The sequence below is a fragment of the Pelecanus crispus genome, chromosome 5 (assembly GCF_030463565.1).
Source record: "Pelecanus crispus isolate bPelCri1 chromosome 5, bPelCri1.pri, whole genome shotgun sequence".
NCBI classification, from domain to species: domain Eukaryota; kingdom Metazoa; phylum Chordata; class Aves; order Pelecaniformes; family Pelecanidae; genus Pelecanus; species Pelecanus crispus.
Window position 1 is genome coordinate 69027558 of NC_134647.1, and position 27793 is coordinate 69055350.

At 37.8% G+C, this 27793-nt stretch overlaps 2 protein-coding genes across 3 annotated transcripts in view; both read left to right on the forward strand.

The window, feature by feature from the left end:
- The window catches only part of AGBL4 (AGBL carboxypeptidase 4), a 970183-nt gene that overhangs the window by 595478 nt on the left and 346912 nt on the right, over window positions 1-27793 (forward strand). The window lies entirely within an intron of this gene.
- Window positions 1-27793, forward strand: part of BEND5 (BEN domain containing 5) — a 31774-nt gene that overhangs the window by 3399 nt on the left and 582 nt on the right. Inside the window, exons 2-5 of one of the 2 annotated variants that reach the window (XM_075710948.1) lie at window positions 10942-11075; window positions 12751-13126; window positions 19406-19554; window positions 24098-24311. In XM_075710948.1, coding sequence (XP_075567063.1) covers window positions 10942-11075; window positions 12751-13126; window positions 19406-19554; window positions 24098-24311 — 873 coding nt within the window. The remainder of the gene's footprint in view (window positions 1-10941; window positions 11076-12750; window positions 13127-19405; window positions 19555-24097; window positions 24312-27793) is intronic. The other variant, XM_075710949.1, reaches the window with a different exon arrangement.

A 27793-nucleotide genomic window follows, 5' to 3' on the forward strand; every position in this document is an offset into this window, starting at 1 on the left:
GGTTGGATTGTTGGAAGCCTGTACACTTGTGAGGAGTTTTACTGTTGCTGCAGAGGAGAGAGCACTGCTGTAAAGGTATCACAAATTTAAAAAGGAAAAAAAAAAAAGAGGGAAATAATTTGGGCATGCTCAGAGCATCAAGTAATTGTGATAGACTAGGTGTGTTGAGATAAATACTGTCGTCTTTTGAATACTTCAGTAAGAAGTAGTATGTAGTTGTATTACAGCAGAGTGATAGATGAACTCTGAGCAGTTGTACACTTTTCTTGTGGCAGTGTGCGTATGGTTAAGAACTGCTGATAATGGTCTTATCTGTTGGTTTGGGAACCTTTGACTTTTTCAAAAGTTAACCAAAGACTAGGGCTCAAACCAGACAGATTAACCTCAGACTAAGACAGTTCTAGACCTTTGAACCATAGAAGGCATATTAAAATGAATGTTTTGTGCCATAACAAGTTCAGCATTTGGTTAACAGGCAATTGGTGTTATGTAGTAATAAAGGAATAATTTTATTTACCTCTTGAATGGAAAATATAGCTCAGCAGACTAGAGTTTCACTATATCGCAGCTTTTTGAGGTGGCATGTTAACTGGTTTATCTCACTGAGAATACAAAAACAGTAGACAGCTTTTCAGGAAGAGTTGGAGTCTGCCTTTCTGATGATCCACACCCTTCCTTTTTTCTTCTTTTCTGTCCTCTCCTCAAAATGCTGAAAAGCTGTTTTTCTGGTCCCTCTTCTTGAAATACGCGTACCACTTGCAACTTTTTCACATTTGTCCAATATAGTCACTAGCAGAACTTTGTCTATAAGCATATGCACCTTATAGGAGCTAGCATGATCCTTAGGTGACCCTGTTAGAGCCAGAGCCTTTTCTTGCTTTGCAAAGTGGTAAGTATTAGGTGGAATGAACTGAGGTTCAGATTTTTTAAAGTTCACTACTTCGGCTATGTTTGTTACCAAGTTAATAGTGACTGCCTTCTCATTGGAGGCATTCTTTCCTGACTACGGTAAATAATTGTTCTCTCTAGCTGCTGCCCTCAACATTTCTCACCTACACAATTGTAACAAACGCATCTCCATCAGATTCTCACGGCAATTCCCTAGCTGCCACAGCAGACGTGTTAATATGTGTGTGCATTCATATTCGTTCTTGCCCCTTGATAAAATGTTATGCTTCGCGTCTTATTAAAATAGGTTAGGCTATTTTTTAAATCTTTAAAAGCCTGTATAGCTCATGGTGAGGTAGTTTGTTGTGTATTTCAGAAAGATGTAGAATCTCTGTTTGCAGAACAGTTTCAAATTAAATGATTCTAGGACTGAGTTTTGAGTAAGGTTGAGGGTGGATACAGACTTAAGAAGTTGAAGCGGGTTTCTCAGATATGGATAACTGATGGAGGAAAGACCCTTTGTCAAGTGCAGGAATAGGTGAAAGTTTACAAGATGAGATCTTGGATTATATCAAGAATATACAAAATTTAGGTCAGGAAGTGGTTTTGGTGTATAATATTAATGTGAAGCTTTTATTGGTATTTCTGTAGTCTTGTGCATCTGTGCATTTTTTTTTTTGCCTTGTTGTGCTAGTCAGGCAGCTTAGGGAGTTGGAGTGTGGTCATAGCAGGTCATAGCTGTGGCCGCTGCATACCCATGTTCCGTCTTATGTTCATACATAGCCCACATACTGCATTTCCTTTCCCAGGGCAATCTGTAGGCTGAATGAACTATTGTGGTAGGGACAGCGTTTGCTAACTCTTTGTTCCTAGAAAGCTCTAGGTCTATCCCCTATCGTGATATGCAACTCATATGGTGTGTGACAGGGACCTGGGGAGAAATGGCACCAGGGAAAAAAATCAAAAGGTCTGCAGCTGCCTCTTGGGTGATCGCAAGTGTTGCCCTGAGTAAAGAAGTGGAGGCTATAGTAAACCTTCCAGTAGTGGCAGTGGTTTTTTGCAGACTCTTTTTAATTTGATTTTTTTTTTTCCCCCCCCCGGGATAGTTCTGGAGCACCTGTGGATGAGCTTGTGTGTCGCTGCCCTTGAGCAGCAAATCCAGCTCTTCCTAACTCTGCTATCTATCTGCTGTACCTGTGCATCGGGTCTTGCCATGCAAATGGCTCTCTGCTCACTTTCTCTCGGTGAGAGAAAGTAAGCCCAGCAGGTTGGGCAGTGCTGAAGTAACCTTGTTCAAAATATGAATTTTTGGGGGTGTCTTGGTTTTTTTTTTTTTAACTTTCTACTGTCATATTTGAGGTGCATGGCCTACTTTGTCAGATACTTAACTGGCATGCCGCTGCTGCGTTACCTTTGCACCAGGTGACAGATCTGGCTGCATGCAGGGGCTCACCAAATCATTTTGTTTAACAGAGTAACTACATCACACTCTTAAATATAGTCCTGAATACAAGTGTGGCAGTATTCATAAAGAATATTTAAAGCTAAATTTCACACTCATTTTGTGTTTGATCGATTTCTGGTTTATTTTTAACTTTTTAAGATGAAGGGTGGGGGTTTTTTCCCCTTCTAAATTCTAATGTAGGAGCATATCTGAGATAAGAAGGGCTTATACAAAGGCACAATTTTGGGGGTTTTTTGTGTAATTTTGGTTTGTTCAGTATTGGAGTCTTAATATGGCACATTTGTACAAAGCTTTAATGGCAGCAGAAAAAAAATTTTGGAACTTTTAAAACTGTAGCTCGTAAGTAGTGGCTTGAAGTAACCCTTATGATAGTGGTGATGGTTATATGTCATCAGCAGGATAAAGCACCAGTAAAAAGGAATTAAAAAGCTGGGATTTATCTGTGCAAGAAGATTTTACCCTTATATTTAGTTTTCCCTTCTCCTGTATCACTGTGCTTGTTATGGAAGTAAATATCTTTTTTTTTGGTCTTAAACCCTTCTCAACTGACCTGCTTGTTCCTCAGTCACATTTGCTTTTTGCTTCACCCTAATAGTCAGAAGTCACTTATTTTTTTTTATGACATAAAGACATACAGGTGACCTATACTGTTGTTATTTCTTTTGGTCTTCATACATCTGTTGCACCACATAACACCAGTTATGCTTGTAAATGTTGTATAAGCTTAACTAGGATACAATAAAAGTATGAATTTCAGGATTTTAATAAAATTGACTTCAAAGATAGTATGGTTATGGTAGCTATGGTAACTAACACTTACTAATTAAAATATGCTAAAATTTGCAGGGGAGTGAAAGGGGGAAAAATGTAAGTTAATGTTTTCATAATTTAACAATAAAATGTTTTTTTCCAGTGGATTGCCTAGGTGCCAGTCAGTTGATTATTTGTGCTTTTTTTTTTTTTTTAAAGAAACCCTTTAAAAATAGTAGAGGCTGAACTACATTGTAATTTTTTAATGTAAACTAAAAAAAACGCATAAATCTACCTGCTATTTCCATAGCAAGCTTGTTCCTTGGGCAGAGAGAGTTGTGGAGGCTTCCTGGAGTGTTCCCTGTAGGCTGCTGCTTTATCTGCTGAATAGCTGGTAGGCAATATCTCCATGGCTTTGTGGCCTTTGTGATCATGAAATCGTAATCAGGGTTTGGTCCTAATATAATTTTACAGTATGATACAGACTGACTGGTCAGGGCAGCCAGATTGACAAATTGTAGCTGTCATTGAGATTGATGATCTGTTTAAATGAACTTTTGGCCTTTTAAAGAAAGAAATAGATTGTATTATATATAGTTTTTTGTAAAATATTTATCATGTTGAAACTTTTGAAAAACAATTCCTACAGTTGAGTTTCATACGCAGGTACAGAGGAAAGATTTAAAAGACAGCATTTTAACATCCTACTTGTTTTCAGGGTTTCTTCTTTTTAATTTAATGGTAATATTGTATTATTGTATTTGTTTCAAAAAGGATTAAGAGAGTCGTTCCCATAATAGCTATAATCCTTTGTGTTCAACGCGTTCCGAGTATTGTACAAATATTAACAAATCTGCCCAACACTTCAGTGGGGTAGATGGGGACAGTAAGATGGAATTACTCAGGGTCACTATTTAAGTAAATATTGGATCCAGGATTAAAACTGTCCCCAGTCTTGTAAAGAGCGTGATTTCCTGTTTCTCAGCATAATCTCTTGTCCTTACTTGATCTTCCAGCTCCATCAGTTTCTGCTGCAGACAAACACTCTTCTAATACTGCTGAAAGTTACATGGAAGGGAAAGTTTTGCTGACAAAGAATAAAAGAATAGTAATTATTTCTATCAGAGTTTTAGTTTGGAGCCATGTTACTTTTGGTTAATTTTTTTTGAAGAGACTTTGTATTAACTTTTTAGCTAAGAAATAGATTTCATATTATTAATGGAAAATAAGAAAGAAGATGTATTTAAGTTTTTCTTGCATCTGACTTACATCTGGGCTGATACTCAGTAAATCTGAACAGTCTGCTGATAAATAAGCGTGTGCAAAAGAAGAATGTTACAAAATATTTGAATGTCTTCATGTGCATTAGAAATTTGACTAGAAATGGGGCTCCATATCAAAAACTCTCATTCCTAGCAGTATTAAACTGAGTATCTCTGTTGTTCTGCTAGAGGAAAAAGTGTGCATTCTGACCTCAACATTTGTTCCTTCAGCAGCTGGCGTGGTAGATTGTTTTTTGAGAGCAACAACAGGTCCATGCTCTGTGAATTTACCTGTATTATTGTATTGGGTATTAATGAGGGAGAGCCAGTCTTGATGTAGGACTTCAGACAGAACTTAGAGATAGAAGTTGTTTATAATCTGTCCTCTGCCATTGTAGGCGTTTGGCTCCTTAATCTTGCTCTCCGTTCTTCAGTGCCTTTGTACAAAATGGGCGTGGCTTTCTCTCCATCAACAGTGACCAGTCTTGATTCAGGCTTCTGGCACCTCATCCTTCTTACCCATCATCTCTAAACCTGTCAAGCAGTAGTTTAAGACCTTTCTATCTTGCCTTTTCCCAAATTTGATTAAGAATTATTTTCACTTTGTCTCCTATTCTTTACACTTAATTGAAATTAACTTCACAAGATTTAACAGCCTTTTTGGCCAGTTCCTCAGCAGTGTGTCTTCACCTTTGTGTCTTACTGGCCGTGCCTGTCACAGTGCTACTTGATACGTTGTTCTTCCCTGACTTCTTTGCTCACTCTTCTTTTTGTTCTGAAGACATTCTTCTAGTCACTCCTTTGTGTGTTTGTTGTCATCTTCTCTGTCTGTGGACGTGCTGCAGGGCTATTTACTTCTTGGATTTTTGGGGGTGGTATTAGCCCAGACCTTCTTATTCCTAACTTTTCTCACTTAAATTGGTTGTCAGCTTCCCTTTCTGGCATTCTTAGGCAGAAATCTTTCTTCTGGCTTGTGCTTAGGATGGCCCAGCATATTTTCCCACCATTTTTGTCTGTTTCTCTTGATTTTAGAGTGGGGATGAGAAATGATCTTTTTTGTCATTCCCAACCCAAAGTCTTGCTGTTTCTTGTTTTTATTCATATGCTTTGTTGCTTACACCCAGCTTTACCTTTCTGTCCAACTAAACCAACTTTATGTAGTGTTTTCACTGTGCCCTATGTTTATTTCTGTAATCTCTTTTTCTCTGTCCTTCCAACAAAGCTCTCCTAGCCTGAAAAAAAATGCAAAACAGTATAGTGAATTATACTATCCAAATCCTGTACTGACTGTGCTAGCACCCAGTTGAACCCTCTTTTGCACACAACCCCTCCTTTTAGCTGCATCAAGTATGGTGGCACTTTTCCTCTTCAAATAACTTTTGCGTTTCTACTGCTGTCTGTTATCCTATGTTGTCTGTTACTGTCATTGTGAGTTTCTTCTTCTTTGGTTGTGGTCTTCATCTCAGTGTACTACTAGCTGACAGATGTTTTTTATGAAATGGGTTTTTCTTCCTCTGTATCCAGAATATCATCTAAGCCTACAGGATTGTTACATTTTCTGAAATCTCTTCTCTTCTTCCTCTCAAAGTCCTTCTTTAATGCTTGCATTAAATTAGCTAAAGTAATTTATAATTCTTTTATTTCCAGTTTCAAATAAACTAGTGGCTTTTTTTCCTTTTTTCTGTTTTTTTTTTTTTTTTGCTATACTATCATGCTCTTTTCCTTCTCAGTCACAGCAATATTGATTATTATTTATTTGTGTTTAAGTGGCACTTAGGAATCCATGCCCTGTCGTGCTTGGTGTGTGTACTTGCTTTGAAGCACCAAGTATACCTTTGGTTGTGGGGTTTTTGCATTGGTTCTTAAGTGTCTTTTGCTTTATGAACTGTAACTCATGCACAACCTGCTGAGGTAGGTGACATTCTCTGCTCTGTAGAATCAACCTGGCTAACTCAGTAGCGAAGCAGTTCAGTGCAGCAGTGTGTGGGGAATTTTGTACAGGTGTTGCCCATATGTGTTGGGTATATGCCTGGAAATTGGAAGGGTGATGGTAAATTTTTTCATCTGTCAGTATATCATTTTTCATAAGGGGTGGATTTTTTTTGAAGGCTTAGGGGAAGGATGGATTTTTGCTCAAGGTTCTTTTGTTTTATTATTGTAAGATTTATAGCATTGCCAAGCCCCTTATTTGGACTGATCCCAGACCTGACATCCCTCATCCATTTGGAGTGCAGAGCTCTCTTCCTCTGTTTTTCCAGCTTTCACTCCAAAGGTGGGGAAGAAAAAATATCAGCATATGAACTATTTTTTGAAGGGATTAGTTTGTTCAGTCCTTACTTCTAAATTAGAAGGTAAGGAATGTTTCAAGGAGACTTTGAGATTTCTACAGTTTTATTCTACATCCCACAATAGGGTTTTCAATTTTAGAGCACTAACATATTTCTACTTGAATTTAACCAACTCACTTCCTGCCCTGTGAAAGTCACTATGTCTACCTCAGTTCCCCGCTGCTACACTTCAAGCTATTACCTTTTGGCCTGGATCCACCCATCCTCACACTGAAACGAAGGCCTGACTGAAGAAAACATTCCAGGAACAGTTTATCCTTTTCTAGTTTATACAGATTCTGTAATGCAGGGTTGCTTTTTTAGCTTTTCTTTCAGCACTGCTGAGGCCAAATGTCTTCCCAGCCGCTCTGAAATTTCTCAGCAGTTCACTTTCTTCTTACTACCCAAACAACTTTGGTAGATGGCCATATGGGGAGAGATGCTATCATGTGCCCTGGCTCTTGAGCCCTGTACTTCAGTACCTTGTGGAGTTGACTGGCAGGATCTCTCCAAGTCTGACCTTTTCCTGGAGTACAGTTATTCTAGCATGCTTTATTCTGTATATTGAATCACAGAATACAGTGTTCTCTGTCTGGCATTATGGCTGCTGTGCACAAAAGGAATTTTTTCTAATTTACATGTGCCTTCTGGAATGTCCCTTAAAGGACAGAGGGCATCGATATTGTCCATTCTTGCCTCGTGCTTTTACCCTCAATATGTTGTTACAAGTACCTAGCTAGGTGTGTTAAGTGCTAGTTCTCAGTAGCTGGTACCACTGAACCACTTATGCCATGTATAGGAAAAACAATAGACACAAGTTTATGACATCTGATCATAGCCACCTAAGGGAAAGTATAATTTTTAACTTGTAGCAAGGTTTAAATGACTGGGAACAAAGTCCGGACGAATGCTTTGGGTCATTACAAACACAAGGTTCTGAGCTACAACGTTTCTAGGACTGCCCTTCTCTCTCTTAGTGTGTTCTGTAGGTTCAAGCACTGAACTGCAGCTTGTCCAGCCACTTGGCTTATATCCAGAGTTTCTTCTGGCTCAAAATCTTGCATGTTTTGCTTTTTGCTGGATTGTTCTTTTGTACCTGTCTTTTGTAGGCTGGCACAACAACAGACGGAGAGTCCTAAGAACAACTGCTCTAATTGCACGTTCATGTTTCTCCTACCACTCCCCCGGTCTCCTCTCACTCCCTCCCACCCCTTCCCAAATTCCATTAATATTTACAGAACAAGAGCCAATACTCCAGCATTAGCCTCAGATTCAGAATGAGATTTTTCTGGCGCTCTCTGCAGCTAATGTAGAAGACAACAGAGGTTAGAAATGCACTTAAAAAAGCCCAAAAACCAAAAGGCCTTTTTATATCCAACACACTAGATGAGTTGTATTAGGTATAAATAGGCCTACAAAGACCAGAGCATATGTAAAAAAATATTATATGTATTGTTGTTGGAGGCAGAGGAACATAAAATTATTAGGTCATTGACTAAATTAAAAATTCCGGAGCTTTAACTTATATGAATTCATTTTCACCATTTTTCATTTTTCTTCCTACACAAAATTTGAAGAAACAATTTTGTGTGGGGAGAAAACAGTTCCTTTCTTCAACTTACTGATTCATTTGCAGGATAAGCAGTAAAATCAAAAAGTCAAATGGAAAGATTTGCCAAACATGAAACAGAACTGTGTTGATAGTTACACACTAATAATGTATAAACAAAACATTTGTAAGGATGTAAGGATTTATTTATATAAATAAACTTTTACCTTCAGTCCACCAGTGAGGTTTTGCAAACACAGATTTTGTAGACAAACTGAGAAATTAGGAGGGGGGTGGAGAGAATAAAGAATTCAGATAATTTGCATTGTTTTATTTGACTCCAAACTAAGTATTTTCTTTCATTTCTGTTGTCAGTGCATAAAATGTGTTCATAACCTTTATAAATTGACTTAAAAATAAAAAGCCAAAATCAAAAGATAACTATTTCTGTTCTTCCAAATTGTTTTTATATTAATGTTGTTTTATTTGTTGGAAAGTATTTGCTGACTTCCCCTGCCGTCTGCACATGCATTTACCTCTCTGTGACCCCTTTCCATGAGTGTTTCAAGACTTGCTTTTCCCTGGCCATGGGAAGGATGGCTGGTGTCCGTTTCCAGTTTGCGTGAGGTTCTGGCTACTGGTGACCTCAGCTAGTTGCCTGCAGGCAATTTTTTTAACCATGTGAAGTAATTGGATTGCATCCATCTTGTTGTGAGGCCAAGGGTTGTTTTGGAGCATAGAAACTGATCTTCATTCTTTAAATGTAGAAGGAGTTCATCTGCACGTTCTGTGGAAGATGATTTGGCAAAGCAGTCTAGAGAAGCTGGCTCTGCAGCATGCATGTGCTGCTCTTCCTCTAAGGAATTGTGAGAACATATTTTAGCAAAGGATTCCTTAACCTATGAGATACCCCAAAATACATAGTCACAGAAAAAGTTGTTTGTTTGTTTGGGTTTTTTCATCCAATATGGATTTATTTATTCTTAAATTTCTGTCCTTCTGAGAGGATGCCAATAGCCATCAGTCTGTCCTTTTCTCTGTAAATTCTTTTTTTTTTTTTTCTAAGAAGGGCTGTCTTACTTCCTTCTCTGCTCTCTGACAGTAGAATTGGGTTAGCTCACTTTTCTGATGAACCTACGTTTTCCAGATAAATGAAAACGTAGGGGTTTATTTTTCAAAACTGAAGCAGTTGGATTGCCTTTTTGTTTTACTGGGATAAGCATCCGTGATGCTCTCGGAAATGGAGAATGATCTAAAATAATCCTAGCTGTTTTTTGTTGTTTATCTGTTTCTTTTTGCATCTGTCTTAGTATTTATTGCTACCATCTGCATTTCATTTCAGGTTGTCTAATGTCTTATTCTGCATGTTCTGTGCCTATTCTCTATACATAGCCTTGGGCTGTAATATCACCATTTGCCTACAAGAGATCCATTTCTATCTGTAACAAAATGAATTGCATTCATCTGTGTAATTCATTTCTAATGAATGCCTTGCTCCTCATTAAACAGTGATTTACCTTTGTTTCCCTTTTCTACACTGTCAACACTAACCATTTTGAGGTCCTGTGGAGAGATGCTAATTTGAGAAAGCAAAAGTCAATGCAACTAAGCACTCGCAAATGCCATCCTCATTGGCACTTTAAAAAATATTCATGGGACACTTTGTGAAATACAGTTTGCAGGTGGATAAGAAGACTTAAAATATTTTCTTATTCATAAGCTGTCAATGTACAAAGACAACACTTCAGAGTTTAAATGCATTTCTCCTTGTCAATGTCTTGAACAGGTACCCAAGCTTGTGAATCCTTTAAGACCTTGTCTGCTCTGCAAGAATTTTATGGATCGCAGGCACATTTGGGGAGACTATACTCTTGATTCCCTGTCCGCTCTGCACCTTTTCAGGAATATTAGAATATTTCAAACCTATATTCAGAATAATACTGAATTTTGAGATATGTTAGAATGTTTCAGGCTTGAAAATATTTTACTTCATTGTTTTTTTCTGAGAGTCAAAGATTAATATAACTGTTTATTGGCTTTGTGTATCTAAAGGAAAAGGATTAGTACCATTAATTAATGAAATAGGGGTCATAAAGTAATTTTGTTACAGATTTGGTCCATACACAACTTTTCGGTAATGCCCTTTCCACCTATCCTGCAGCATTCCCTTTACCAGCCCTGCACTTTGCAGAACAGGAGAATCTGCCATGTGTGTAAACGGATCTGTACTGCTGGCAGGTGATGGTTAGAGTATAGGATGAATTACCAAGTTTATTTTCCCTTTAAACCTAAGCAGAGTTTGAAATGCAGCAACAGATTATGAATATGAAAATACTGTTGGTAAGCATAATTTAAAGCAATACAGATGATTTTTAGGAAGTTTTATTATTTACAGCATCCTTAACTCTTATTTTAGTGATAGTACAAGCTACTCATTGACACTTTTGATCACTTGTATGAATTTAGCTTGGCATTTCACAATATTTATTCTTGTGTTTGGCCATATTGATCCCCTGTTGAAACTCTAGAATTGTCAGTGGGCATCAGTCGAGTTACACCATGGATTAATTTGATCATAGTATTATGAGGGGATTGAAGCATGGGAGGTTTTTTTTAACTGGTCTTGCCTAAGTCATGTAGTATTTGGAAGTAAGAACACTGATTAATGTAACAAAATTTTATTTTTAATATACATTTTAGAGGACAAAACTGACCTTGAGAACAGTGTGATGCAGAAGAAAATTAAAATCCCCAAACTCTCTCTCAATCACGTAGAAGAAGCTGGGGAGGTTACAGATTATGGGGAAGAAGATGTGGAGCTTAGACACAGTAAGGTACTGAAGTCTTTCCTTTTTTTTTTTTTTGTCTTTTTTTGTCTTTTTTTTGGTCTTTTTTTTTTTTTTTTTTTCTTTTGGGAAGTGCTTGGGGCATATACAGATGTCATAGCTTAAGAATTCCAGGCCTGCTTTTGATCCCCTTAAAACACTGTTTGGTGCAATTGGGTCAAATTGTGTGAGTGGGTGGGGTACGGGTTTTCAAAACCTGATTTATGTGCAATCAAACATTTTCCTGTTTATTCCGTCTGCACAGTTTAATTGCCATTTGAGATTTTTGGAACAATGCTCTTCTACTTTGGCCCAGAATGCTTTAAAAGTCACCAGTTACATGAATGTTGAGCAGCTGTTCTCGGTGGCACTTGTGACCGATTGCATGCTGCTTGTTTGGAATTGGAAGGGGTGCTCTGAGACTTCCCAGCTACAGCAGTGGGTGAGAAGACAAATTGACAGGACTGCATCCCTCTGTTATAATTGCCAGTTGCCTTTTTAGGTCCAGATGCCAGAAACCCACTATGTAAATGTATTTATTTTTTGATATCAAATGATTTCTTTAAAAGTCTGCCAACCTTCAGAATAAAATACTGCTCTGTGGCTTCATGTGTTTTGCAGCTGCAGGAATGATACTAGTTCGTTTCTTTATGGTGGGCCAGCTTTTTTTTTTTTTTTTGAACATGCGTGGAGCAGGCGTAACATCAAATAATCTCATTTTCTGCCACATTACTCATGGATATTGTGGTATGGGAATTGATAGTGTCAGCTTCTTGTCTCCAACCTATGAGCTATGTTTGCTTTCCTTGCAGTTGTTTGGAAGTTCAAATGCTTTTTCCATATTTGGCCAATAAAACTTAGTGACTTTTACCTGTACTGTCACATTTTAATACCACTGTTCAGGCCCCAGAAAAGAGTTGTGCTTTAATTCGTAGGGTTTGTGCAGATGACTGTACGTAAATTTCTGCTGAGAGTTCAAAGGAGATGAAGCCTCTGCAATGCAGTACTAATATAGAAGGAATCAGTTGATCAGGAAGATGAGACTGGATGATATATTCTGTCTCCAACTTCTGTGTTTTCAATTCCCTTTCAGTGTTTGCTGACAGTGTTAACTCAGTCACTTGCATCAGGCAGTTGGGTGAACATGCTGGAGGAATAGTCAGAGAACGTTTTGTCTCCCAAAGTGTGGGAAGGACAAGACGTCTGTTCACAAAACAGCTTTGTATGGTATGCCGCTTTCATCTCTGATGTCATTACAGGTGACAAACGTAGCACACAGTTGAGTCTTTCTCTTACTTATCAGCAAATCAATTGCTGTTGGAAATCTAAATGTTAGGGGTAAACTTTAAAGGAAGAGAGATCCAGATCCAGTTTTTTTTTTAAAAAAAAAGAAATTAATTACCTTTGTATATGGAATCAAGTGACCTATATACACTCAGCTTGCAAGTATTGCACAAATGCAGAAAGAAAGGCGTTTAACTGCCTCAAAAGTTTCTATATGCATTTAGCTGAACTACATGTGCACGACAGTTATGATGTATATCCACAAAAATCTGTTAGGCAAAACGTTTTTGCAGGCAGACTTTGTCTTGCTTTTCTTGGAAAACAAGAATATTAACGGTTCCCAATTTGTATTACATCTTACTGCTCTCCTAATTTATTTTTTTTTTGTTGTAACATACAGAGACAAGATGGGAGGAAACAAAGTGAAGGTACACACAAAAGCATTGAAGCAGTTGTTGCTCGCCTTGAAAAACAGAATGGGATGAGTCTCAGTAATACTTCCAGCCCTGAGGAGGCTTTTATGGAGACTTCGGAAAGCATGAACAACATGGACGATGCTGTAGTTCCTCGGATTCTGTATGAAGAATTGCTGAGGAGTTACCAACAGCAACAAGAAGAAATGAGACACATTCAACAGGAGCTTGAGAGAACGCGGAGACAGCTTGTGCAACAGGCAAAGAAGCTAAAGGAGTATGGGGCGCTCGTGTCAGAAATGAAAGAGCTCAGAGACTTGAACAGGAGACTCCAGGATGTACTGCTTCTAAGACTAGGTAGTGGTAAGTGCCGGACTTAAATGGGACTAGTTTTAATGAATTTTGCAAGTGTGATCAATAGTAATGGAAACATATTTGAAGAATAGCAGTGATTGTTAACTTGGACATTGAATGTTGAAAGGGTTTTCTGCTATGGCTGTACAATATATGTCAAATTTGTATGCTATGTACGTCTGAGTTTTTCTTTAATGATAGTAGAGGTCTTTATGCTGGTATGGTTGAATTAGAGTTCCATTTTAAGCAGCTGTATTTTAAAGAGTCTCTGACTTTCCAGTATATGCTGAAAAAGATAATAAAGCGTCATCTGCAACATATACCAATATGTTCCAGTTTAAAAAGAAAAAAGAAAGAAAGGGCAGTGGAATGAGTATTTGGGCTAAAACTATTATATCTTTTCATTTAGGGATATTTGTTTATTGTTATGTAAGTGACTGTGTTACCTTCCATTTTCTGCCCCCTCTTCCCATTAGTAGCTCATTAGAATGTGATATATTCCTGAACTTCTTAGCAGTGGCTTTAAACAGCCATGCTATTTGGAAAATAATGGATTGTTAAAGAATAATTAAAAAACCTTTCTATATTAGTATCCCGTCTATCAACACTTGTTACAAAATGCAGGTTTGTGTAATTTGGATTTAAATTTTAAATATCTTGAGTCAGTTGCTCATTTGTTTTGGTTTATAACAATTATTTAACCATTATGTTGGAATAAATGGGAAAAAAGACAAAATAAAAAGTTCATCCTTTTCATTGAAGATGGTACGCTTGGAAATACCTTCAAATATTTTACTAATTTATATTTATTTTCTATTAGAATGTGGTACTTGTTGTGTTGGAGATTTGCTTGGTGACTGAAACTTCGTTAAAATTTGTGCATCCAAACATAGCATGCTGTTTCTTATGTCTGCCTTTGTGTATCTGGAAACTTAATTTTTGCATGTAAATTGGATATTGGCTCTTCTATTTGACTTGAACGAGTGCATGTAAGTTGCATGTTGGGTCTGAGTTATGTTCACATACAAACCTGAACCCGAGGGAGCATGTGCCTGTGCTATAGCATGTGTTAAGGTCTGCCTACAAGTTTGGAGCCAGGTTCTCGAAGTAGCATCTGACGATTTAAACTGGGTGTTTGATTGTGAATGCTCATCATTGTTACACTGTGCATAATTAAAATGTCATTACTTATTATAAACATTCTAGTTAACTTTTTAAATAAAACTAAATAGGCAAGGTTTCCACAGTCTGAAAAACATGATGCGGTTGGCAGTAGATTCCACTGAGCTTTCTAAAATTTTCCTTGGATGGAAAGATGTTTCTTCATCTGCAAGTAGTTAGCTGGAATTTATGTGAATGGAGCACCAGCCAGATGTTAGTAGGCAATGGGGCTGAACAGCATAAAATACCAATTTAGTTGGTAGACTTGACAGCAATTTGAGTGGTGAGACCAGCAATGAAATGAAGACAGCTTCTGAATTCTGTCTCATTTCTTTCACTTTAAGAAAGAAGGGATGCATTTTTTTACTTGTCAAATCAAGAAAGCTTAGAAGAGAAAAAAAAAAAAAAAAAAGAGGAAAAAAAAACCCACCCAAAACAACAAAACACCTAAAACCCAGAACCTCTTGGAAAAAGTGCTGAATCTTCTCTAAATACTGGGCTTGAATTTCCATTGTATCAGTCTGGCACCTGTTTTACCAACTGAAAATAAAGCTCGATTACATTGAAGACAGGTTCTTTTAATTTAATCACATACCTGGACAAATACGAATTATAGGTAACTTCCAAAAAAATTCCTTGTTGTTATTACTCGTATGGGACTTTGCATGGATGACAAAGGTAGAATTTGGCCCTATGGGCTGTGTCCTTCACAAGGTGTGTGTTTCCTAAGACTCAGTGTATTAACCGCTGATAACTCTTGCCTTTCCATGTAGCCTCATTCTCAGTAGAGAAACAACCAGATTCTAGAAAGATCAGTACAAAATTTATGAATTATTAGAAAGGGAGACATCTTCAGCAAATTATAAATTAGGGAGTCTGATGACTGTACAAAAACGTGCTACTTCTAATCAAGAAACAGATATGTAAAGACTTCTTTAGTCTTCCTTCCTTTTCCAGCTTATAAATGAGGTATGTTTGGATATGTGAATAATCTGTGAAAATTGTTCAGGAAATAGATTACATTCTGAATTCATCTTCAGTTGTTGCAGCTATCTCTTAAACCTAGAGTTTCAAATTACATGTAATTTATGTTACGCTGCACTTCTAGCAGGCTGGACTTAATGCAAACTAATTGCATTTCTGTTTCACCTTAGAGACTTCTGATTTCTTTGCATGAGATGACAGCTGTTTTGTGCTGATGAATTGCAGCTGTGGGAAATGCGTGCCTGTTGCCATTTTAAACTTGCAGATCAAATATAGAACAGCCTCTTGAGCTAACATTCAGTCAAGTATTCAGTCTCCTAATTTACCATCAATGTGTTGATTTCAGTGAGAAGCTAAAGCCAGTGTATTCTGCTTTAGACCTAGGCCTTCATCTCTGCCACTAAACTTGAGCCGCTCCTGTGGGAAGAGTGAGGTTCTTAAATCTTCCACGTGGTGACATTGAATTGCTATTTGTTTTAAAAGAGCCTTGAAAGCAGGTGTGGCAAATGACAGTAGTGAAATCAGTACTGATCCATGGGGATATATTGAAGCTTCTTTATGGTTTTGATATGCTCTTGCCCAGCAGATCCCTTCCTGGAGGAGGCAGGCATTTGACCAGGGCTCTAGGGACCAAAACAGTGGGGGAACATGATTGTTGTGGAAGAGGGTATGGTATCCCTCGCCTGAGCTCCCTGAAGAATGTGTGCAGCCAAAGACTCTTTTCCCTTGCCTACTTTGGGATCAGGAAGCCCTGCGAATTGTAGGCCTTTGCAGTTTGTCTTTGTTCTGTTGCACCTGGAAATGCACTGATTTGCCCTGTTTTTATCAATGGAGAGTAAGGTGATTTAGAGACTTAAGTCACTGGCTCTTCCTTGTAGGCCTAACTTTAAATAGTCCTTGGATTGCAAAAGATAAGAATTTCAGTAATTTCTTTAAAAAATAGTTGTGTCCAGGGTAAGGTCTGTGTAGTTTACTATGGTTGTATATGGCCAGAAGTAGTGAAGTTGTATCAGGGGTAATGTCTGGGTGTTTTTCGCTCCCTGATAAATACTGCATTTTCATGTTGTATTGCTGAGAATTAGTGTTGCTCTGAAGTCAGGTAGTATATTCATTCATTCACATTCATTCATCAACATAGACACAGTGCCCCAGGTGGTTATTTTTAATCCCAGTTTAATTTCAGTGATCCACTTTACAGGGTCTTGGGACTGACACCAGGATAGGGAGAATGAAATGGTATTTGTGTCTTACCACATGTAAGGAATTGCTGTTATTCAGCTTTTCTAGATTTGTGTGGCTTTTTAATGTTAAAAAAAAAAAAAAAGTCCAAAGTTTCTATTGAGTATGAGTACAGAAAGTACCATATATGTAGTATTTCCTCTTCTCGGACTCCTGTTGTTTTTGTTCAAATTCTGGTAGGCCGTGTGGGGAAAAAAGCTTGCTGCTTACAGATGTATATTGACCACTTTATCAGTTAATTTATTTGGGCTTATTTACTAATTTCTGAGTAGCATGTAGCCTAAGACGCATTTTTGAGGAAAAGACGTGATGAAGGGAAGCCTTCTACCTCTTCATCCTGCATGTGAAGTTGCTGGCCTCTCAGATACTACGGAAACTTTACAGTCAGAAGGAGACAGATTTTTGCAATGAAACATTTGTTTCCTTTTTGCATTCTGAAGAATTGTCTTTTTTTTTATGATCCTTATTACATAAGTACTATCATTGTTAATTAAGCCTTTATATAGTGGCATATGTTTTTGTATGTCCCATTCATCATCTTACTTTAAAGGTGCAGAGCATGAGAACTCCACAGAGAGGAAACTTCTAGAGTATGGTGTGTGGCGCACAAGTCCCATTAGCAGTTAAGGCAATAATGTGGGTTGCATGTCTAATTCATAGCATGCTGGCTTGAAAATGCAGTCTTTAGTAGTTGGTGAAAGTAGCTGTGAAGACTACCTAGTTAGAGGCAGATTTCTGTTTGGGAAGAAAAATGAGTAGTATATAAAAGAAGACATTTTAAAACCTTTCTGTTGGTGACTTCTAAGCAAGCAGTAAAGCATGAATTGCAGTAGAGGTTTTTCTGACCTGTTAGAGCCATGGTATTGTGGACTTTAATCAGCTGTTTTTCTTCAGGAACTCTGGCAACCAAATCCCAGCTGTGTCAATATATGACTATAAAGAAAACAGTAAAAGACTTCTAAATAGCAACTAGTAGAAGTGTTTAAACTGAGATCCAACTTTTCCTTCTAGGAAGAAGGTCATTGTACTTCGGTGTCTTCCTCAAAGTGACTTTCAAAGTGTAAGAAAACTCAAAAGAGCACTTTGCTGAAGAATGTGTTCTTAAAGTAACAGCTAAAAGATCATGTCTTAAATTCACACTAGCAATTACGTCACTGCATCTGCTTGTTCAGGTGTGCCCACACTGAGGTGTGTGCAGACTTTGGGTGATTTAATCAGTCCAGGTCTTTCCCCGAGTCTGAATCAGTTTAGCAGTCTCAAGTATGGAAAGTTGAATTAGTCTTTGTCGTACCACTGCATAGACATGATAGTAGAGGTGCTGATTGAGATTACTATGAAATTATAATGCAAATGGTATGGGTTTTGTGATTTCTCTATTTGCGCCATGCTTGCATTGCATATGGCTCTTAAGACACTCCATTGGTGGCACTGCAGTATAGGGTTGTCTGAGTTGCCAAGACAACTTTTAGTTCTTGCTGAATGTCAAGTGGCAGTCAGCTGAAAACACTTAGCTAGCTGTGTAGGTGTAGAATAAGCTATAGGATAAATATCAAATGCTGACAATGGAGGAAATGCTGATATCATTGTATAATAATCTGTAAATGGAACTGCACAAAGTAGGAGGAATGAATACTTTACTTGTTCCAGGTACAGGAACTATTTAAGATATGTGACTAAATACAGGAGTTCTGGTGCCAGCTTGACTTGCAGAGTTAGATCAATTCAGGGCCTGGTCTATGTGTGCAAACATTGAGGAGGGATGCTGAACTGTGACAGTGACCTCATTATTGAATTGCCATTTGTTGAAGATGTCAAGGTTGGACTGCAGAGTGTTGTAGTGCGCTCGGCACCAACCTGGTACAATATAGTTCTCATGAGGGGGTGAGTTTATATATAGTTCTTGGAAGTGGCTGATCACTGTGGTGTCCAGGATGTAAGCTGGCAGCTTTGCTGTGTTAACGAACCACCATCCCTGCGTGGCACTTCAGTGACTTCTGGAGCTTCTTGTGAGCCCAGAGACAGACATCAAGAGACAATGATGGGGCACATAGGCTGTTCCTAGACTTCTGGTCTACCCACTGCAGTGAATGGAATAATGAAATCCAGTTCACAAATCATTTCATTTTCTTCCTCTGCTTTTTTAGGAACACTTTATAAGTTTGATCTAGAAAAGAAAAGCTGATGACTGACAAAATAAGTACCCTCCTCTGAAGCATCAAACATATGCTTAGTAGTATTCTGTTGTTTAATCTGTGCTTAATTTTTGTTGATTACATTAAAAATAAAAATCAGTGTGTTGGATGGATTGGACAATCAAAATTCTAATCTGTGTGGGTTTTTTTAACCTTGGATACTTTTTCTACACATGATGCTTTAGCATAGGTAGCCTAAGCCTGTTTCCTTTATAGCATTTCTGTAGATCCTCACTATTTTTAATATACATCTGTTGTATCTAAAGAGATTTCAAATTTCTACAAAATTTGTAATTCTGTATGGGTAATTTATATAACTATCACAGTAAACTATGCAGGTTTCTATGCAACTATATAGTAATTCTTACTTGAAGAATTACTGTTGTTGCTTTTGGTTTATAATTTCAGTGTCATTTTAACATAATTTCCGTAGTGTTCATTGAAGCAATCTTGCCCATATCTGTAATTGTCCATATGCTTTAAGAATAAAAATAAACATTTAAATTAAAATTAAACATTTTAATATTTATAAAGCAGAGTTACTTATCCTGCTTTTATTTGTTGGCATTTGGAAGAAGGATTTTCGTTTAGACTCTTTATAACTTTGAAATGAACATGACTAATGTGTTATTTTATGCTAACCATGGGTGATGAAGTGGTTGATTTCATGTTCTCTGGGATAGCAGACAGCTCTCTTTTCTTAACTGTCTAGGACCTGCCATTGAGCTTGAAAAAGTAAAACCAGAATCAATTGAGCCTGAACCTGAGGTACAGAAGACCTTCAGTGAGGAAGCAAATACATCAACGTACTATCCTGCCCCTGTTCCAGTAATGGACAAGTATATTCTCGAGAATGGAAAGGTATTTTCAATTAAATATAGCATGAATAGTTTGCAAATGTCCATCAGGTGATTTTCTTGTGGAATTTTCATGATATCGGGGGTTTTGCATGGTAGCAGCTTATACAAACTTCCTCAGTTTTTATAAAGGCATGCTATTATGCTGAGGAAAATGATGAAATTACACAAATATGAACAGCACAGAAAATTATCCTCAGTGATGAGAGCATTGAATGCTGTGCAACACAAGGAATATAATTATTAAATATGCATGAACAAGCACATTGGCATAGTCTTCAATAAATCCACCAAATACAGACCAGAGTCAGTATCCCACATTATAAAGTTACATTAGTCTATTTAACAGAAGTACTTTTTCCTAAAAGGTCTTTAATATTTTTAGTGTGCTGTAGTCCTAGTGCAGAGAAGCCTTTATGTTTTGGTTGAATTGGGGTCCAGTAGATAATTATGAACCCTGGAGCGAAAATGGGATCTCCCTTGAATTCCCTTGAATCTGTTAGGAGTGTTGCCACTGAATTGAGCTGATGTAGTGCTACTTTACAGATGCTTTTATAAAGTTGGTGAAATACCCTCTAGCTACAGTTTACCAGAACCTGACTGAGAGTTTTTCGGATTTCAGCATATTTAACACATTGTCCGCTCATCTACTGAGGCCTGCTTTTATAGCTGTTGCCATTATCATCAGATGAACATTGTATTTCTCTTACAAAACTACATGTCCTTCAGAATTGCCTATGCAGATCCTGTTTCTTAGGATATGTAAGCATTTGGTACCATAATCTGTGGACCGTTTAGGAGGAAACGTCCATTTCAGCTTTGGCATACGGTGGAATTACTGATGGAATAGCATGAAATAGAAATACTACATTTTCAGATCTGTGTTACAAGATTGACTGCACAAGTGTCTGTCATTCTTGAGATGAATTCGACATAATTGTTGAGGACAAAATGTATGTGAAAAATAGTATAATCTTGACAGTTTGACAGGTATTTGGTTCAGATAGCTTTTCTTGCCTAATATATTTAACATATGTCATTTGCCTGTATATTTTCTGTATTTGTGCAATGCAAACTTAGCATATATTACTGTGAGAGTTTGGTTTATCTCCTTTTTTGTGCTTGAGATCTGTGGGATAGGGCACATCCTTTAGTGTTGTATGCAGCTTTTCCTGCACCTTTATTTCATCTGCCAGCTTCTTGGCACTTCTGTTGCTGAAGTTTTCTCTGTCTTTACAGATATTAATATCCCTTTAACTTTCTTTTTGTAATTTTTGTGTTTTTGCCTATTTATTTGGCCTTCAGCCAGCTCAGATACCAGAAATGTGAATTAATAATGTATTTAGAGTGTTGGAGGTGTTTTTTTCAGTTTTCCTTATTTATGCCTTTTTTTCATTACTACTTTATTGACATGCACCACTAGAGTAGTTGAAATACTTTTTTAGAAATCTTACCCTTTGTGGCATCGGATTTGATCTTAGTAAGATTCTTTCAAAGCCGATAAATCTGTCCCCTCCAGAGGGAGAACAGAGTTACTGAAAAAGAGCCTATGGCATTCATTTAAAAAAAAGAAAAGAAGAAAGGGGAAGAAAAAAAAAAAGGAGTTCATCTTCTGAGATACATTTTAGATATATTGCACATGTTAGCACAGTTACAGTGGCGAGCATTGCTTTGAATTTGCTGTTGTTTCTGTTGCGTTGTGCTTGAAGGTTGATCCTGCAGTTGCTGAAATTGGGGGTAAAGTCCCTGTTGATTTCATCAAGCCAAGGGTCTGGCCCATGGGGCAGCTCTTCCAGCAAGAAGGAAATGGCTTCTGAATCTGGAGTACAGTAAGCTTCCCATAGCTTTGGGAGTAATAGGAAACAGTACCGAGCCTGTTCTACAGAGAGGTAAACTGAGACATGGACAGATTAAATTCCTTGCCATAACAGTGCTAGAAATAGAAAAAGGGAGACATAAGAGTTCTGTGTCTGTGGCTGTCTGTCACGTAGTTGCTGCTACTGTAGGTGTTTCCTACCAGTGATAACTTTTTTTAATAAATGGAGCATGTTCAAAGAAGAGATGATCTGTCTGAAACAAATATTAAAAATACTTGCTGTAACTTGTTGTTTACTTAAAGGTAATGAATAATGTAGTAGCTTAAGAGGCTCAACAAACTTTAGCAAAGGCAAACCCTAATTTTGGCAGAGGGGAATCAGATTTTTGATCAAATACAGCAGTCTCTACAACTAATGTAATACAAACATCCAAAATTTGGCATGCCACAACATTCCTAATCTTAGTTATTTTCTAAGTAACTTATACTCGTTTTTACAAATAACTTTTCCAAGATCAAAACAGAAGTAGCTGAATTATAAATGTAACGTAATTGTTTTCTGGGCACAGACTGCTCACTGTGATTGAAGTTGTCTTACAAAATATGTAGAGAGCACCAAGAGAGTGTGAATTTTTTAAAGCAATTATGAAGAGGCTCGACAACAGAGAAGGGGTGTTCATGTTGTGCTTGTTACTAGTTCCATTTCTGTCCATTATGAAATCTAAATACCATGAGGGCTTGTGAAAAGCTTCTTAGGATCCCTTTTGTGTAGAAAATTTTGCAGGAGAGGCAGCTTGCTTTATGGTTTTATACTTTGGGGAAGTTAGACTTTTCATTTGTTTTTAATAAGGTAGCTGGTAGCCAAACCATTCATATTTTTCTATTTAAGTTTTTAAACAAGTAGTTGCTTTTGAAGGATGCTGTCGTAATAAAAAATTTCTTCGGGTTATAGCCCTTGTTAATAATTAAAGCAGGTTTCCATTTAAAGGAAAAATGGTATTTGGTTGAATACAGGCAGTAAAATTATGGGTATATAAAATTTTACAGTAGCTTTGTCCAATTTCCATTGCATTTAAGGGGACTTATGTGATACTGTTCAGATCTGTATGGGTAGCAGGCACAGTTTATGTAATGCTACATGAAAGGAGTAAAACCACAAAAAACTAAGAGCAAAACAGTTAAGGCAAACAGAGTCTCCTAATAAGAGTTTTGCCTTAGAATTTTGTTCACAGGGGTTTTTTTTTAATCATGAGGAGGTAGTAAGTTTTTATTAAAGTATTAGTATTACAGAAGGAACCTCCATTTGATTAGGTTTTATGAAACTTAAATTTTGAATATAACAATCCAATTGATACCTATTATTGGCATTTTGCAGTTTTACAGCATTATCTGAAAGTAAGTTCTGTCGTCTTCCTTTCCAGTGCAGTGAACCCTTGTCAATATATAGAATAGCTAGGTCATGCATTAGGTTGTCATGGATGGTGAGCAAGCGTGTGTCCAACCGAATGAAGTTCATCACCATGTGAACAAAGCTTTCTGTGTGCACAGTTAGTTCAGGTGCCTGCACTGTACTCCAGCAATTAGGAGCATGGACATACACGGTACAAAGTATTCTCCGTGGTTCTGCACAGGGCTAGCGTTTGCGTCAAGTTGGGCTTACTGGTTGCACTCATGTCAGACCTGTGCTGATTATTAGTGAAGTTATTTGCCTTGCTGTTGCTTGGAGGTATCCTAGTTGTCAGGAGGACTATCAGCTCAAACATATGTAGTGCCAGCCTAAGGACGGTACTCATATTCTCGCCCTGCATTCATCTGAAGTCTGGAGCACTGGGAATCATGGGGTAGAGATACGGTGTATCTCTGTGGGAGTCAACCCAGCATAGTCAATGCTGAGCAACGCTAATAAGCGCAACTAGACTCGAACAGCTTCCTTTTGGAGACTCTTCATTGGCTTCACCCTACGTTTCCCAGTACCCATATTATTCTGATTTACTACTTCAGTAAAATATCTCTGCTCCCCATTGTCTGGATAGTGGAAAGTTTGTGATGTTGCAGCAATGGGTCATTGCCTTACCACAAAGCAGTATTCACCTGAATAGATTGATCATACATGATAGGCAAAATTCGTGATAGAATTTGAAGTTTTGCAAAGCTTGCAAGCTCTCTTGGCTTGTATTGAAATTGGAGCTCTCAAAATTCCTTCTCCCCTTCTACTTACTTTAAACAATCAGGTTGAATTTTTGCCAACAGGTATGGGACATGACTTAGGAAGTATTTCCCTCTCCACTGCCTCCGAAATATGCTTTGGGTAAAGTCTGTTTCAGCCAAAGGGAAGCTTTCATACTAAAGACAATGTTTCATCTTGCTCCTGAATTAGGCTGGTGCAACTGCTTGGTTTATATGCTGTGCATACCTTTATAATACTGGATGTTTTTATGGTTTCCTTCTATCTCTGTTCCTGACCATAGTCTTTCAGGAGACAGGCTATGAGGGGGGAAAAAGTAGAGAGTAAGAAGAATTGACTACAAAAAGGAGGAGGAACTATATTATATAAGAGGTTGACTTGAACTCCCTGACCCACAAAGTTGGAGAAGTTTCAGAATTAGGCAAAATGGATTTGTTCAGCCCTAATTACTGTTATTATAGTACCTAATATTAATGTTCCTACAGCACTTGGATACTGTTGTGTGCTACATACCATAGATAAGTTGTTATTATTACTACCTTCTAGGTCCATCTTGGCAGTGGAATTTGGGTAGATGAGGAGAAATGGCACCAGCTGCAAGTAACACAAGGAGATTCAAAGTATACAAAAAATCTAGCGGTTATGATTTGGGGAACAGATGTTCTCAAGAACAGAAGTGTCACAGGAGTTGCAACCAAAAAAAAGAAAGATGCCGTTCCCAAGCCACCTCTCTCACCTCACAAATTAAGCATTGTCAGAGGTAGGTTACTTGAAAACTTTTGCTTCCTGCTTTGGAGTTTAACTATTAATCATTGAGTTGAAAGATGCTTCTTTTCAGCTCATATAAAATTAACTGATTAAAAACTGTAATTCAGATTGCTATTGCACTGTGAAGTGCGTACATATCCAGGAAAAGTAAAACACATTGCAATAGCTGTGCACAGTGCAGGCCTTCACAGCTGAAGAGTTTTACTTCAGTAAGGTTCAAGAATATCATCACTTTGAACCACTTGCAGAACAGGACTCTGAGCCTGGAGAACACCACATTGTTCTGGAATTCATTCACAACATAGTGATTTTTTAAAATGCTTATATTCCTTTTTAACAAGCCTGAGAGTAGCTTTACCACATTCTTTCATCCAGAATGTAACCAACTCTGGCATGAGACACAGAAGCCATTATAGCTGTGACTATAAAAATACGCATACCTTCAAAGGTGAGAAAGAATAGTTTTACCCTTTTAAGTGGAGAAAATGGAAGTAGTAAAAATTAATTGTTGCACTTGAATTGGAATTTGAACAGGAAGTGTAAATCGCTGACCTATCTGGCAGGAAAAATTGCAATGACGCTTTCAGTAACTGCAAGCCTGAGTCCATATATGTAGTACTTTGAGAGAGAGAGAAGGCCTTCTCCTTTATTTAAAATGAATAGTGAATTTCAGTCCCTTTGTATCATCATGCTTGTGTTTTGCATTCATTTCTGTCTCTCTTGGTATTTCAGGCTTCTTTTTAAGTCAGAACTGAGTCGGTTCCTCATGGAATACATACCGAAATTGGATTTTTAGGTTTTGTGTCCGTACTAAATTGCAGTAGGACTGAAAGAAATCTCCCCATTTGATTGAGCTTCATTATTCTGCGTTTCCTGTTCTTAGTTGCTATGTGCTCTTAACTATGAACTCTTTAAGAGCTGTTGTATTCTGCCTTGCAAGTACCATGTTTTGGAAGTAAGAAATACGATTCCTCTTTGAGTATGTGCGTGTCTGTGTCTGTGTTGTGTGGGGAAAAGTTGGAAACTGATCTTCGTACTGTCATCTTTCTTAGTTTATAAGAAATGAGTAAAAGACATGGAGGTTTTTTTACTAATCTGCTTTAAGAATATATGTGGAAGTGCAAGCTGTTCTATACTGATTTTCTGGTTCTGGCTGGGACCTTTTGGTACAATCCTAACACATGTAGCAAGGTAATGATGTACTGGCCATGTAAGGAATCCACTCTGTGGCTGTGGCTACCCTTGTCAGCTCCTAATGGGAAAGAGAATTGGTTACCCAGATGCATGCCTAGAAACACACAGTAAAAAGGCGTTATTGTTCACTGGCCCATTGCAAAGAGCTTTTGAGTTTCCCTGCTGGAGGCTGTTGCTCCTCAGCACTGCTGGCAAGGTTGCTTATGTGAGAATTTCCTCCTCTACTTCAGTCAGGGCCAGTCTGTGTTGCTCAAGCCCTTTAACATGATAGCTTTCTTCTAACTCCCCTTGTTTTGACTACAGTGAGTTTGGGAGTATGCTCCAACAGGTACGTGGTGAAAGGCAGATGGGGCCCTTCCTTTTCTTGTCTTCATACCTTTGCACTCTCCAGCAATTCAGCTCTTCCCTATTTCCTCGTTTTTCTGTGTTTTCTGTCATATTTTTGCTTCCAGCCTCAATCCTCATTTGAATTGTACTCTTCCACGCCCTGGTTTTTCATGTTCCTCTTTCCAGTGTTTATTTCACCTTGTCTTTGACTCCCTTTTTGTTAGACTCAAAACTGTACAATCTCCTCTCGAACCAATTAAAATGCATGGACAATGTTTTGGGTGGCAGCAGACAGACTTCCTGTATCAATGGTACTGGGTAGCACATAACCATGATTTTCCACGTTGTTGTGTCCTTTGCATTTGCGGCAACGTTAGCAGGCCTTGCCCCATCATGCCAGCAGCGTTTCCTGGAAAGCTGGAAGTGATTAAATAAGAAGCTGTTATTACGTTATGGAGATGAAAACAAAAGAATGAGTAGCAAGTGGACAAATGGTGAAATGTGAGGAAGTTAGAGTTCACATGGCCAATGACTTGGATCAGGCATCACAGAAAGAAGTAAAGCTCCTTGTTAGTCTTTGAGGTCTACTTGAATCTTTGGTCCAGTCAGAAATACGAAGGGGTATGCTCCCCTAAAGCCAAAAGATGAAGAAGCAGAACCCCCAAATCACTCTTTGGAGTCCCTAAGCCAGCACCCTTATATGACTACTAAACTACTATCTGCAGCCCCTCATAGAAATGGAAGAGATGGAAGAGGAAAAACTGTGATGATCATGGATCTGTCTGGGTCATACTGACTTTAAGAATCACAGCTGATGCATGAGTTCTGTCAAGTGATTCTTTGCTTGACATTGTGCCTAAACTGATAACATAGCCCATCTTTTATTGGAAGTTCACCTTACTAGGTGTATCTGCCATAACCTGGGAGTATTCCTGAGATTGTTGTAATAAAAGTTTATGTCGTACAAACACACTGGGTTTCTTCAGGTTCTCAGTGACATGCCTCTTCATAGGTGCCGTATTTCAAATCATAGTTTACTGATGATCAGCATTTCAGCTATCAGGCTGCATGCTGATTAATTTTATTTATTTTATATTTGGTACATCTTACAACATAAAATTCATACCGGTTTAGATGTTCTCATCATATTGTGGACACAAACTAACTTATTTAAAATAAATTTTTGAACGACAGCATTAGCTCTTAATGTGTTTGATATCTCTAGCTTCTTAAAAATCCCTACTGTGTAGTATGTAATAAAGAAATTATGAAAGTATGATGCATGAGCACTGTTATAAACCTTGTTAATGCAAAATAACCTTTTGTAAAATTTCTGAGAGATTTCAAAATGAACTACAAAGCATGCATAGTACTTAACTTCCATAACTTTTTAATATGATGCATTAGACATGTTATAAACCATGTTAATTAAGTGATAATCTCTATGGCTTTCTGTATATGAAGCAATAAATGGCTACTGAAATAGATTACTAGGCAAAGCAGAACAGAGATTGTTTAATCAATCTGGGAAGGCTACACAACAAAATACACTGTTCTGGTTATGAAAACAAAAAACCAAAACCTGCCTGTCTTGAAGGAGTTGGGTGTGTTGCACCACCTCTGATTTCAGTAACCTCTGCAGGATTCTGGCACCAAACTACTGACTCTGTGGAGCACTATTGTCTCAACTTTCATTGCCCTGATTGCTTTTGCAGTTATTGCTATTGCTTGCTTTTTGTATTCCAGTTAAGTTCACAAAGTGCATTGTGCAGAACATGCAAGAAGATGGCTCTCACCCTGAATAATCTACTAATAAAAGCAAAATACGCCCAGGGACAGGGTGTCTGATAAAGATGCAGACATTAATGTATGTTGTACAGATTTAAAAAAAATAAAATAAACCAGTTAATGTCTTCTACTGGTTACTGCTTCTCTTCCTAACCATCATCATTT